This window comes from Leptinotarsa decemlineata, unplaced genomic scaffold (genome assembly GCF_025532065.1).
Source record: "Leptinotarsa decemlineata unplaced genomic scaffold, Ldec_3_MD MMD2_tig00002974_RagTag_RagTag, whole genome shotgun sequence".
In the NCBI taxonomy this organism is placed as follows: domain Eukaryota; kingdom Metazoa; phylum Arthropoda; class Insecta; order Coleoptera; family Chrysomelidae; genus Leptinotarsa; species Leptinotarsa decemlineata.
This window is the reverse complement of record NW_027412578.1, coordinates 5,427,400-5,442,134: the sequence shown is the minus strand read 5'-3', so window position 1 is coordinate 5,442,134 and position 14,735 is coordinate 5,427,400. Positions and strand designations below refer to the sequence as shown.

Sequence of the window (14,735 nt, the reverse complement as noted above, 5' to 3'; positions counted from 1 at the left end):
TTCAGTGTTCTTACTCGTCAGCATCTCGGCATCATTTACCGCTGGATTGGACGTGCAGGAGCTCAAAATTGACCAGCTCGCAGTCGAGATACAAATCATCTAGATTTCTATTTATGTGGTCGTATGAAGGCTCTTGATGTGAATGTGAAGAACTTGAGGAATCAAATAATTTACAATTGCGATGCCATGAGGAATACTCCAGGTATTTTTGAACGTGTCAGACAATCAATTACAATGATTTCAACGCCCTGTAGCTCAGAAACGAAGTATTAAACTGCGGACGTGATTCTTTTACGCCTTTTCGTGTTTTGTATTTTCTGAGACCCCAATCATGTAATATCATGTAATACTTACTCCCGTCTTCGAGAAAACTTTTCGGAAGTTGGTAATGGTGTTTCTTATTGAGTAGCAATCGTGTTGGATTTCAGCGATGTTCTCAAAGAGCGGAAACAGAGGTTTGGTGTTCATTCTGAATCAATACTATTTTGGAGAATCGAACGTCTATATGTTTTATCTATTCCACAAAAAAACATGTCCATTCCATAACTTCGAAAATGAGTAACAAAAAAAATTAAAGGAACGATTGTAAATACAGAAAGACTATAATTTATCCTTAGGATTGAGAAATGTATGTTGATTCACATGTGCTGTGGGGTTTGGATAAAATGACATAAGAGGTCAAAAATATCACCCCTTTATTTCCCATTAGATATATTCATTGATGAAAAACTTTTATAACGAAATTGGATTTTTGTTACATTTTTTTGAAACATTTTATTGTTTGCGTCAAAAAGTTCTTTAATTTGTTTGCCTTTTGAAATCAAGTTGATTTTTTTGCGAATGAGATTTTGGATTCTCACCACTGAATAATTTCTCTTATAAGAAACACTCATTTATTACGATTTTTCCCAATTCGAGTGAAATTAGTACAATCAATCATGAATATGTAATCTGGGATGAAATGGCGTATTTTATTCACATCCTCTGCATTGTCAGGAAAAAATTTGTCTGACTCGTCTCAGAAGGCTTCAATAATTTCATATCTCATTTTTTTCTCAAATTACACTTTACTGTGAAATTTTCACTGAATAGTTTACAAAACCGCAATTTTACTTTTGGCCAATATAAAGTTTTTGAAAAAAAAAAGAAGACTTGGTGGTAAATTACAGAACAAATACTTATTTGAGCAAATTCAATAAAAACAATGAAGACAAAACTTTAGTGTCGAATAGTTCAGGAATAAATGAGTTGATTTGTGTTTTTTTCCAAAAAATTTACATCTGCCAAACAAGGAGATTTTTTCCGAAAGAATAAAATAGCATTTGCAAACCATTTCGTGGCAGCGGAGCATGAGTTCAATCAAGACTATGACGTATTACATCTGGAAGAGAAAATGTTGAAACTCTTGGATATCAATGTGAAAGTTTGAAAATTTACTGAATGATAGAGTAGAATTGAATACTACTTCAATATATACTACTTCAATAAATCATTTTTCTAATTGAAAATTAGTTGATACGTAAATTATTGCAATTTTTATTCATCACATGTCTATTTGAATGAGCTTGTGAAATTTCTTTCCCAATATTTAAATTTATAATTATTTTATTCCTGAACTCACATAAAATCATGGAGTACGTAGAAAGTCATATGATTCTATTGTTAATTCATGTAAAGAACTATTTAGGTGAAATTGAGCTAGTATGAATACGCCTGACGAAGCTATTGTATAGCGAAACACGTGTTGCGGTTTTGTGGAATGTTTAGTGAAAATCTCATAATGAAGTGTTAATTGACTATGGTAGGCGAATTCCATCACGAATCTATATTGCTATATCAGGTGGAAAAAAATTTCGAAAGAAAATATATGATTCGTTTCTGGTGAACGAGGCGACCAGTGGTGTTTTTATGGTTAAAATCATCTCAGCTGAAATTTTTACTACAAAAACACAAAAATATATTGTTGTTTATTCACTTTTTTTTAACTTTTCATTCTTTTTTAGATATTCTGAGAAGCTTTGACTTCAATTACAGGTTTGAGTTCACCTAGTCATTGATAAACCGACCCAAAGGCAATCATTTATTCTTTCTTGTTCCTTTATAGCTATGTCATATCAATAATTACGATATAGGTATCTATTTGCAAGATGGAAATGCAATTTGACAATTTTTGCTATCCTTTTTTTCTGTTAATTGGTTTTTCAGTTTATTTAAAAGTAGAGAAATATCAATAAATGGTGATTTGTTGCATGAGACATTATTCAGAAGCGAAATCCAAAAAAATCAGCAAAATGAACTCGTAGCATTTATTTCGAAAATAATTAAAAATGGGAACAGTGGCTCCTCCTATCCTTCTTTTTATTCGAACCGAAACTATTAAGATATAATTTCAGATAAACTTTTATTCATCTGCCTGAAAAAGAGCATGAAATGATAGTTTCTGTAATATGTCAAAATATGTCAAAAAATAAGGATGATTAAATTGTTGGAAAAAAAACGTACCTGATGAGTTCGAAGATTTCCGGTTTCTCTCTTTCTCTCTGTTTCATTCGATCTTTCATAGCAGTGATGATGCTGTTGGCTTTATCTTCGGCACCATGTTTTGAGCTTTTTTCAGCCGCCCCTGTGGAGAAATTATAATGATTATTCCCCACAATGTCTATAAGTGATGAAACAGTTTGACAACGTTTACAGAGTTTTACAGTGTTTGAATGCTCGACATATCGAATCAATTGAAAATGAACATATTATAGGGTCCTTTTTCTGGAAATAATCTAAACAAATAATCTATACAAATCAAACTTACTTCAACGAAATGCGTGTAATTCCAAAATTACATGTAAAATAATTTAAGATTAAATTCATCATATCAAATTATTTGCTTAGCAAAATTACTAAATTAGAGGAAACGAAATCTGAACTGGAGGACCGTAATCGAAGAGAATGCAATTTCAAACGTTTCATCTGCTACTGCGGCAGACATCATCAGTGTTATGTACGTTAACTACGAAGACGAATGTTATATTTCAAAGTGTTTTGTTTTCTGAGCGGCATACAAATGACTGCTTCTGATAAACTCGTAAAATCGTTCCAGAATTTTAAAATCGCATAGGCTTAAAACGGTTTCTTTTATATCTATTGAAACCACTTCTCCCTCACAAGAACTAAATTGCTGTCTCGCGTTTCGCTAACCAAGTCAGCATCATCAGGAGATGACTGAGACTGTTTTTTAAACGGTTTCATTCAGCTTGTTCCGGTTTGGTACAAACATTTAGTTTTCATGACAAAACAATTGAGTAAATTATGTATCATTGTGAATCCAAGATAGCCGCAGCTACGAACTGGCAGCTACAACTACCTAAATATGGGTATCAATTGACTGTAGTACACTTTGAAAAAGATACAAATTCACGATGGCCACAGCTACAAAATGGCGGATTACCTATTTTTTCACAACTACTTCAATATGGGTATCGAATGACTAGTACAATAGTAGTACACTATGAAAAAGATGCAAATCCAATATAATCTATAGAAATGAACTTGTCAACTAAGCCCGTGGGTTGGGCTACTTCCAACGCTAGAAAAAGTACTGGAACTGGCAGTATATGAACAACTAGTTACATACTTTAATGAAAATAATTTATTAATCAAAAATCAGTCTGGTTTTCGTAAGAATCACTCATGCGAAACAGCATTACAACTATCAGTCACAGAGTGGAAAAAAAGTATTGATAAGAAAGAATATATTGTTGCTATATTTCTAGATTTCAAGCGTGCCTTTGAAACAATTAATAGGAAAACTTTAATCAATAAACTGAAGTATCATGGTGTAACTGGAAAAGCTTTAAACTGGTTAGATAGTTATCTTGAGCAAAGAAGTCAAAGGACTAAAATTTGTGATATAATGTCCGATCAAATTATAAATGACAGGTGTACCACAAGGTAGTGTTTTGGGACCACTGCTATTCATTATTTATATAAATGATTTCAACTATGTACCTGGTTCACACTATATTAATTTATTTGCTGATGATACCCTTGTATATACGAATAAACTCAAATTGAATATCAATAAATCTGAGGCAATGTTTGTTACAACAAGTTGAGAAAACCGCGCAACGACAGTAATGTCGCTGCACCTTCCAAAACCTTCGCGAAGGTGAGACACCTCAAGGTTGCCAAAGAGATTGTGTGTTCGGCGAGTCTTGGCCTACACCTGTCAATATAAAGGATATGCCTCCTAGTGACCTGTCCACTTTTCTGGAAGGGACAGGATGGACGATGACTTCCCCTCCCCTCCTACACTCAAAATCACATGTATTTTTCAGTACCTACAAATAATCTCAAAAATTGTTCCTTTCTTATACTCTGCAAATAGGTACAGATCACCTTCCTTAGATATTGTTTTGTTGAGATACGTACGCGGTAACGGTGTTTGCATGAATTCAGCGCGTAAGTAACAGAATATAGCTTGTCGCCTACTTGTCCGGCACACCACAGCACTGCGCTCTCCGTCGCTTAATGGCGACGGGTAGTAGCATCGCCCACTTGTCCAGCTACAACCAGCATACTGAAGGTGTTGTTTGTTCGATTTCAACGAAATTTCAGTTGACATCGAGCGGTGTAGTTTTGACGAAGAAGTCGTCATAATAGTGGCCGCATTTTTGAATGTAGAAGAAAATAGTCACAAAAAGGAAGGATGTGGGTCCATCCCGTTAATCAAAAGAGAGCAAATCTTGGAGAGTTCCAGCATCTTTTCAATGACCTGAAAGAAGACGCGGATAAATTTATCCAGTATGATCGAATGATTCCCGGCAAACTTCTGGATACTCTAGACTCTAGAGCCTGCCTCAACAAACAACTCAATTTTTCCTCGTCCATTTTTATGAGTACCGTCTGACACCGTGCTGTCAACTGATGGAATAGCAAAACAGACAGACAGAAACTTCCCAGGTACGTTTGGACAAGTTGATGCTGGCAGGCACTGGCGACGCTCACTTGGCCAGTCCGTCACAGCACGTACCATTATTTGCCGGACAGGATCGGAGAGCTGGAATCTTTTCTGGCGGCGGACGCTCTTGGCTTTGCTGTGCCAGGCTAGTAGGCGGTTGTCCATTTATTTTCATTGTTTCAATCTTATAATAATAATAATGATATCGTCTTTATTATCTTCTAATACATTTAAAGCAAATTAATCATGTACAGTTCATGTATTATAAGAAGATAAAAGGCGAAGTTCAATTTACATGATGACAAGTCATCATTCAATTGCTCTTCCACTTAACCCACTTCCACTTATCCGTATTTGGGCGGGACGGGCCGTGCTGTGCTGTGTCGCACAAGTGGACGACAAGCTTATAACTGGCAAGCCAAGCCGGGTGGTCGTCGTTGCCTTGCAACGGCGAGTCAAAGTCACATCACACGCCGCTTCTCGGCTTAGAAATCGCGCGTTTGACGAAAAAATAAATACACGTGATATCTTACTACAACTCCCATCCCTTTCCCCTTTGTGATATTTCGTGATTTTTACTAAACCCTCCCCCTTTCAAGCCTCACGTGATTAATGGACGGCTCCTTTGAGGTAAAAGGTTGAAACGTGCCGAGAACTGTGGCATTAGGGTGGATAAAAATTAGAAACTAAAAACTTGAAAATGAAATAAGTAAGTAAACGGCTTTATAGAAAAAAATAATAATAATGCAGGTGATATACTGAAAACTGAAAAATAATTTGAAAGTTCCTAGGTAGCAGTCATCACACGACTATCCTCAGCAATTTACAGTATTGATCAGATAAAAAATTATAAAATAGTTGGGCGTAGCATAACCTGAGTGAATATGTAAATACAACTTTCAATACATTATCTTCATCATTATTATCTTTAACATAAAAAAAAGAAATTTTTTCACTTATTTTATTTTTATATTTTTTCAGAAGCCCCTGCACAAGCTCTATTCTGATTATACCTACTGTGATGATTATAAACGGTCATGAGGATGTGTTTTTACTCTTTGGCCGCAGTTTACTTTCCTTCCAAACACTTATAGATGAACATCTCCTTTATTCTTCTACCCTAACACGACCCTTCCTCTCCTCCTGTGGCAGGAGAGTTTATATATTATTTATATATCAAATGAATAGATTAGGCTGAGATATTTCTCACAGTGAAGCAACAAATATTTTAAAGTTTTGTTCATATTGGCTTCGTAACAGGTAGATTGCAGGTCCGAAGCACAGTAGAAATTATTTTTCAGATAATCGTTTCCCCAACAGCAGAACAAAGTTGTGAATGTCGTGTGACCTCAATGTAACGATGTTCACCTTAAGCAAAATTTACATTTTATTCTGTATGTACTTCCTATACGTAAATATGTTTCAGGCCTTGCTATGTTCATAACAACGCCAAAAATCTGGATTTATCACCCCAAGAGAAACCTATTATGGATACATCATTATGATGTCCTCCAGATTCATAACCTCCATCAAATGTTTTTATGTTCTTTGAACGACGTAAATATGATTCAGAATTCAGATATTTTTCTACATATTTTCAATGCCCTTGATGTGACGATGTTCATCATACCCAAAATCAACATTAAATTGTTTATGTACTTACTTTCCTATACGTGAATAGTTCAGGGCTCACTATGAGAAAAATCTCGATTTATAGCTTCAAGAGAAACGTACACGAGAGTGGTATCAGAAGTAACCGGCCCAACAAAAAAACCCAAATATTTTGGAGAAAATATATTCAATCTTAACATGATCTCCTTACAGCTCTATACACATTTCCCAGCGACGTTACAGTTTTTATAATAAGAATTTTCTTGCTCCTCAAAATAGCCATTAACTGCATTGTTTTTTCAAGTTTGAGAACAGAAAATAATCCGAGGGGACTGAATCTGGCGAATAGGGTGCTTGAAGAAGCAATTCAACTTCAATTCGTTGATTTTGGTCATTGCGATAATGGATTTTTGAGCTGTTGCATTGTCTTGATGAAATAACATTTTTTTATTAGCAAAATGCGGCCGTTTTTGAAATTATCCCGCGCATCCCAAAAAACCGAAGACATGACCTTGCCTATAGACGAAACGTAGTTTGCTAGTTCGCCTCCTTCGGAGCCGGTTTTCCTCTTTGAGTCCACTATTTTCATTGTTTTTTTGTCTTGAGTGGACCCATCTTTCATCTATGGATACGAACGATGCGATAATTCTGCTTTGTTGGTGTGGATTTTCTTCACCGTTTCTGGAGTTGACACCTCATTTGGTCGACCATTGGAATGCTCGTCTTGGCAGCTAGTATGACCTCGTTTAAACCCTGCTACCCGATATTTTACTGTTGTAAACGAAGGAGCAGACTCACCAAGAGTACAATCCGGTTCAGCTTTTATATTGGTTCGGCTGAGGCCTTTCAAATGAAAATATTGTACCACAACGAGTACCAATTTTCTCCATTTTCACAAATTCACCGAAAACGTTCGCTATTTTTGGCTGCAAACGAATACTAAACAAACATCGTCTTCAAACTTGAAACATATGCTTTGAAGATTATGTACTTCCTTATATACTGATATTTTTCAAACAACTACCGCCATCTCTAGGTCAGGCCGGGTTCTCCTGAAACCACTCTGGTATTATGAATGTATCCTCATAATCTCCATTAAATATTTGTATGTTATTTGAACGATGTGAATATGATTCAGGTTATTTTACGTTTATACAACACTGGAATTGGAACTTATCACTCCAAAAACAGTGTTTTGATACTATTTCCGAACCGAAAATTAGACGTTTTTTCATGTATTTAGAAAAACCAGGAAGTTACCCACCATCCAGTTTTCAACTGCAATTCAATTAACGGTGAAAATGGCGAAATAAAAATCACGTCACTAATCCCTTGTACACGGAATGCGCTTCTGTTGAATTAAAGGTTCATATTCACTTAACAGAGCGGCGTTATGCTCTCCTCTCTAATCTAATCCTTTGTATTCGCACATCAAGCTCGTCGCTGCCATGAAATCCCCTCGGATGCCGCAATGCTCATGCAGAATATTCGCACTAAGTACCTCGCAAAATGTTGTTGATTCGACCGTGAAATGCATACGAAGTTTTGCTGTGATGGATAACAAACGGCAAGGGGTTTCAGGAAATTTTAGGAACGTGAAGAACTCAACTTCGGGCATCGTGAATGTTTGGATGGAAGTGGATGTCGACATGTCCATTCATCCTTGGAGCCATACTAGTTTGACAGAATCTGTCCAAAGTTATGCGAGCTTTGGAAACAAGGACAAGATGTGGCTAGAATATAACAGGATTTTTGATGTAACACTTTTTTTCCTTTACAACTATCACCTTATTCCCTTCGATATACTACCGCAAGCTATCCATACATTTTTTCATTCCATTTTCTACTGTACAAAACACTATTTCAGGTCCGTTTCTGAAAACTTGTTACTAGTTACTACTATTAAATCTTTTACTGGTTAAATCATCTGAAATCTAAAAGAACCATTTGTTTAGGCCAGTCTCTGTAGGTTAAAGGTTTGACACCCATCATAAAACAATTACTTTCCTGGCTAATACCACGTTGGATTATACCCTACAGATGTCAGTGCACTGCAGTTATTCCTGCATATGAGGTTGGCGATACAACTGTCGCAATAGATTTTTAATTATTGGAACACACTTGCAGATCAGTTTCGAACTGTTTAGCCACTCGACAGTGCATCAACATAAAGTCGATGATTTCCGATAGTTGAAATTCAGATTCCTTCAGAGTATAATTCCTCGAACTAGGTTGAAGCAGACAACAATCAACAGATATGTCATCGCTCCATCTGCCTGTGAACGAGGTAACCAACCGCATATCCGAAATTTGCCAATTCCATGTATACGGAAAAAACTTCACATAGAATGGTCAGTGGGCGGTCGGTAGCCGAGCGGTTCGACGTGGGTGCTTTGTTTACTTACTCGAATCGACTGCCGTGTTGGTCGGTGGTTCAAGCCCTAATCTGAAAGATCGATTTTCACTTGCTATCGTCCAACCTGTGTTAGGAATCACACGTTAAAAGGTAAGACCTCATTAATCCTTAGCTCGCAGAAGTTTCGACATCTGAGGGCTGTCGTTCGTAGGGGTGCGACAGCTGGTTAAAGAAAAAACATATTTTTTTAAAACAATTTGTTCCTTTAGATGATTTCATTTATAGCCAGTCTTCAAGTTTGCCCACTGACAATATGTGATATTTTGCTAATATTAAATTAGGCCCCTTTCTTGCGAAAGGGGCCATATTCAATACAGCGAAGATTTGCGAGTAATTACTGGATTTGCAAGTATTTTCATCGACCATAATTATACAATTTTTACAATTGATTGCATTTAAAATGCGTTTTAGTACACGGTAGCTTCATTATGTGCTTTGGTTGATGATTACAAAAATAACAAGAAAAAAATATAAACTTGGTGAGGGAAACTAAAAGAAACTATTATCAAGAGAGAATACGAATGTATGAAAATAGTTCAAGGGTTTTGTAGAATGTCGTATCTGAACTCTCAAGTGGAGTTGAACATACACCAGGAGATATGATTATCAAAAAGGATGGTGAGTTGATAGAAGATCCTGCAAAGATTGTGACTGAATTATACAATGTTTTTATTGAGGCCCCTCAAGCACCGATGGAGAACATTCTGAAAAAATGGTATGTAGACAATCCGACTAATTTCACAGATTTATATCCACATACTTTATTTGAGTAACAAAAGGTCATCATGAATCGACGAGGTAGCTGTCTTCTTGGTGAAAAAAAATAATAAATACTATGATAGAACCGTTAATCTTTTTGGTAAATCTATCATATTCAAACGGCATCTTCCCATCGCAGCGAAAAAATAAAAAATTATCAATATTAGAAAATTTGAAACCAGTTACTATTCCTTCAACTTTCTCGAAGATTTTTGAGTATGCAATTTAGACCGCCTGAACGATTTTATCGGCTCACACAGTATACTGACTCCAATACAGTATGGTTTCCGGTTTGATTAATCTACTCAAAGTGCCCTACTATCTTTCTACGATGATTTGATGAGATTAATTGACTCAGGCGAGTGTCCGCTGTAGTTCTGTATGACTTGAGCAGGGCTTTTGACTGTTGATTATACCAAGCTATTAGACATTTTAGATCGTTATGGAATAAGGGTAAATTCATATTCATGGGTCCCATTTTTTTTCAGCAAAAGAATGCAGTGTGTCTCACTCAAATATGACAAAGATAATGTTAAATCGTTTTCAACATCAGAAATGGGGTCGGTCCAGTTGGGAGTAACCCAGGGATCTATACTTGGGCCACTCTTAATTTCTATTACATATCAATAATATAGATAGAAAAATAACATATTCTGCAGTTGCTGCCTATGCAAATGATATTAGTTTGACGATATCTGCCAAAGCGACGAATGAATTAACACGAAAATGCGAATACAGTGTGGATGTAGTTTCAAACTATTTCTATAGTCACGACCTGTTTTTTAATGTGGAAAAAACTCAGTTGATTCAGTTAATCCGCTTTCACTTGAAATGTTGACAGTGGCATATGGTGATTGTACCCTGAGTGAGGAAATTTTTTACAAGTGGTACAAGCTTTTCACAGAAGGTGGAGAAGATGTAAATGACGACGCTCGCCCAGGAAGCTCCAGCAAATGAACAACTGATGAAAATATGGAGAAAGTGAGGAAAGTTGTTATGAAGGATAGTCCAACCATTATTATAGAAGTTGCTTAGGATATCGGCATATCGGTTGGCTCATGCCATGTAATTTTTTCGGAAATTTTGTACAAAAAGTCTGTGGCAGCGAAAATTTCGACAAAAAAACCGTGGCCGGAGAATCGCTAATGATTTACTTGAGAGAGTCATAATTGGTGACGAATCATTGGTTTATGGTTATGAAACCAAAGTCCAATCGTCCCAATATAACTGTACTATCTAGTACAGGAAATAAGATTGCTTGAAACATGTATAAAAAGATGGCATAATGAATATTGGCAGTTCATGATTTGCTGGAAATGAAAAAAAAAGATATAACCAATGTATAACCAATTTCATTAGGAAAAATAAATTTTTAAGATAATATTGAGTATTTACGTTAATATGTAATCTCTTTTCTCAGTCACATCTCACTAAATCAAAATAGTTTGTGTTGGTATACAATTCAAACTGAACTCAATAACTTCACCCATAAAATTTGTGGGAAGTTTCAACAAAATATTATTATATTCAGTGGGTTAATGGAACGAGAATGATAATCTTTCTAGAATTCGGTTATTATTTCCGATAAAAAAACTGCTTGTCATGCTGCTTGCCAGGCTGGCCAAATGCCCAAAATCATAAACAATATTTCAACTATTCTATATGGTTTGAATATTCCGATATTTCGTTATCAGCAGATCAGTACCGTCATTATCATTCCTACAGATTGCTTGCTGACTTTGTTTATTTCATGTCACATTCACAAACGGGCTTTCATAAATAATGTATGCCTTGCATTGCCACATAAAGTTTCTCGACATTACCTATTTACCGGATGAAGGATCTTTACTTTCATTTATTCGTTCACATCATCGAGTAATGATTTTTTTGCCTAAAACTGAATCAAAACAGATACTGGTGAAAATTCCAAAACTTGCAATCGGTTGAAATGGGATGTGACATTGAAACTTTTCGCAACGTACTAGGTAACGCACGTTGACACGTGAGGTCTCGGTAACCTATATCTTGCACAATATTGGACTTTTGAGGGTTGTTCTAGGGGAGTTCTAGGGAGTGAAGAATATTTAAAACAATTTTTTTTTATATGACTTCAATTGATAATTTCTTTTCATATTTTTTAATATAGTCAAATATAGAAAATAATCATGAAATAATTCAAATTCGTACATGAATTGAAATATGTTCCAACCTGAACTTCAATATTTTAGCACAAAAACACCCAGTATTCAGAATTCCATCTTTTAATATTTCAATATTCATAGACATCGAAATTGATCCGATCACAGGATATAGAATATAAAACAATCTCCTCCAAATAGGCAAACTTTGCACATGCTTGCTGAGTATTTTACCTTAGTACAGTGGCCGGATCAAAGTTGCAATGTCAGCGTATACACCTTCATAAAAATTGAGGGAGGTCAAGATCATTAAGATGCAGTATTCAGAAATTCATTTGATTATCTATTGCTCATCAGCAATGCAGCACATCTCCTTCTCTTAAATCCTGCCGGGTGGCAGTATAATGTAAGTTTTTGGTGTTTTAATGTATTTTTTTATTAACATTTAAGTATCTTCATACATTCATGGTCAGTCGGTAGCCAAGCGGTTCGGCGTGGGTGCTTTGTTCACTCACTCGAATTGACTGCCGTGTTGGTCGGTGGTTCAAGCCCTAGTCTGAACGATCGATCTGCACTTGCTACCGTCCAACCCGTGTTAGGAATCACACGTTAAAAAGTAAGACCTCGTTAATCCTTAACTCGCACAAGTTTCGACTTCTGAGGGTTGTCGTTCGTAGGGGTGCGACAGCTGGTTAACGGAAAAACAGATTTTTTGTTTTTTAAACATTATTTTGGATGAATGATGAATGGGTGAAACAGCGTTAATAGCCAAGCAAGTACTGAGTTGCGACAATATCATTTTCACTTCTGACTAATCCGAATATTCTACTTTTCTTTGTATTCATACTTGTGAATTAACTTAGTTTCCACTTTGAGACCTTGCAACTACATTTCTATGGCTTTACATGAAATGGATTTCCACTTGAGAAGGCTACCCTACCATTTAAAATATGTAATTATCTGTAATTATCTCTATATGTGAGGTAATTTTCACACTTTGCACTTGTTTATCCAAACAACGGATGGTATTATTTCGCTTCAGAATATTGCAGTTGATGAATATATTTTCAAATGATGTTGTGGCTGTCAATAGTCTTGTTTTCCATGCGGATCTACTTTGTAGCATACGATATGTCACGTACGCCTATGATACGTGACATTTCCCTTTCCGTCGGGGTCAAAACATTCAATTCGTTAGATAGTTCATGTGAAACACAAAATTATTTATCCCAAATAAGGAAATTAAGTGATCCACACGAAAAATGAATTTTTGCATATACCTTTTTTCAAGGACGAAACACAAGCACTATAGGAAAATCCTAAAGGCGCTTAAGGCGCGGTACCTGTGCGATTTGAATCGCTTGAAATTAAATCCATTTGGAAAAACGTTCTCAGGAAGTGTATTCCACATAAACGCAGTTCTCCAGATGAAAGAGTTCCTAAACAGTGAAGTTCGAGTTGTACTGAGTTGAACCTCAAAACGATGAGCAGCCACAGTTCGTCGCGTATTTCTGATATGTACCGCTCTTGGTAGAATCAAATCTGCCAAGTCACTTGAACACCTCTAGTGAAAGTATCTATAGAAGAGAGACAAATCTATAGAAGAGAGAGACAAATCTCTAACCTTCCTTTTCTGAATGGAATCTGATCTGAGCTTTATAAAGCGCCAAAGGTTGCGGAGGTGTGTACAGTTTTCTGGTTCGAAACGGTGTTCCAAGCTTTTAAGAAGCAGTATTTGCAATTCCAGAGACATGATTGTGCCAATGACATGATTGTTGAAAACTTCTATGGAAAAGATAAGAATGGAACAATTGTATCAGGTTCATCCAGTCTGAAGCGTTCTGTTTATCCATACAAATTGTAGCACAAAGTGACACGAAATATTTATGTAAGGAAGTTTAGTAAATTTATCTATTTATAATATAATAACACAATAACACCCACTTAGCCTCTCATTTGGAATGTATCTTACAACTTTCAGTGTAAATTCATCTCAATTGAATTGGCAGGGTGAAAATAATACTCTACAATTTACACTTCTTAGCGAGTTATAAACTAACTATATGATGATATATTTCATCAGTTTGGACTTCCATTGTTTAATATAATATAAATTAATTTGATAACTCGGAAAAAAAAACAAAAATATTAACCGAAAATAACAATTTCATTAAACAAAAAACTGAAATTACAAAGAAATAACACAACAACAACCAAACAAATAAAAATTGAAATATTAATAATCACTATGTTAGTGACATAACTTGGTTTGAAATCTTTCAATTTCTATTGTTTCATTTTTTGTTAATAATATTTTCAATTTTTTTCAATGTTTTTCAGCTTTTATTAATATTTCAATTTTTATTTGTTTGGTTGTTGTTGTATGTTATTACTTAGTAATTTCAGTTTTTTGTTTAATAAAATTGTTATTTTCGGTTAATCTTTTTGATTTTTTTTTCAGGGTTATCAAATCAATTTATATTATATCAGACAATGGAAGTCCGAACTGATGAAAAACACCACGAAACATTGTCAACCACTTTCAAACAAATATATGATGATACTAAAAGTTGCATTGGTAGGTAGAGACAGGGCATTTAGTAAATTACATTATTGATAATTGATATTTATAATTCTCCAATTATCAATAATAGTGGTATGACTTGTTTAGTATTATTCCAACCCTTCCCATTCAAGTTTGTAGAACATAATATTCAAGTGATAAAATATTGTGTAGAAACAGCTGAATGAATATCTCAAATAACTTCGCGAAATTATATTTTATTGACCGTGTATATCTTAACCCTGGTTCTTTTCCACGATTGTATAATTAAGTAGAAACAATATGAGGCTTCAA

At 35.3% G+C, this 14,735-nt stretch overlaps 1 protein-coding gene across 11 annotated transcripts in view; it reads right to left on the bottom strand.

Moving 5' to 3' along the window:
* Nucleotides 1-14,735, bottom strand: part of unc-13 — a 477,247-nt gene that overhangs the window by 100,740 nt on the left and 361,772 nt on the right. For all 11 annotated transcript variants that reach the window (XM_074177326.1, XM_074177324.1, XM_074177325.1 and 8 more), the window contains one exon: nucleotides 2,503-2,623. In XM_074177326.1, the coding sequence (XP_074033427.1) occupies nucleotides 2,503-2,623 (121 nt within the window). The remainder of the gene's footprint in view (nucleotides 1-2,502; nucleotides 2,624-14,735) is intronic.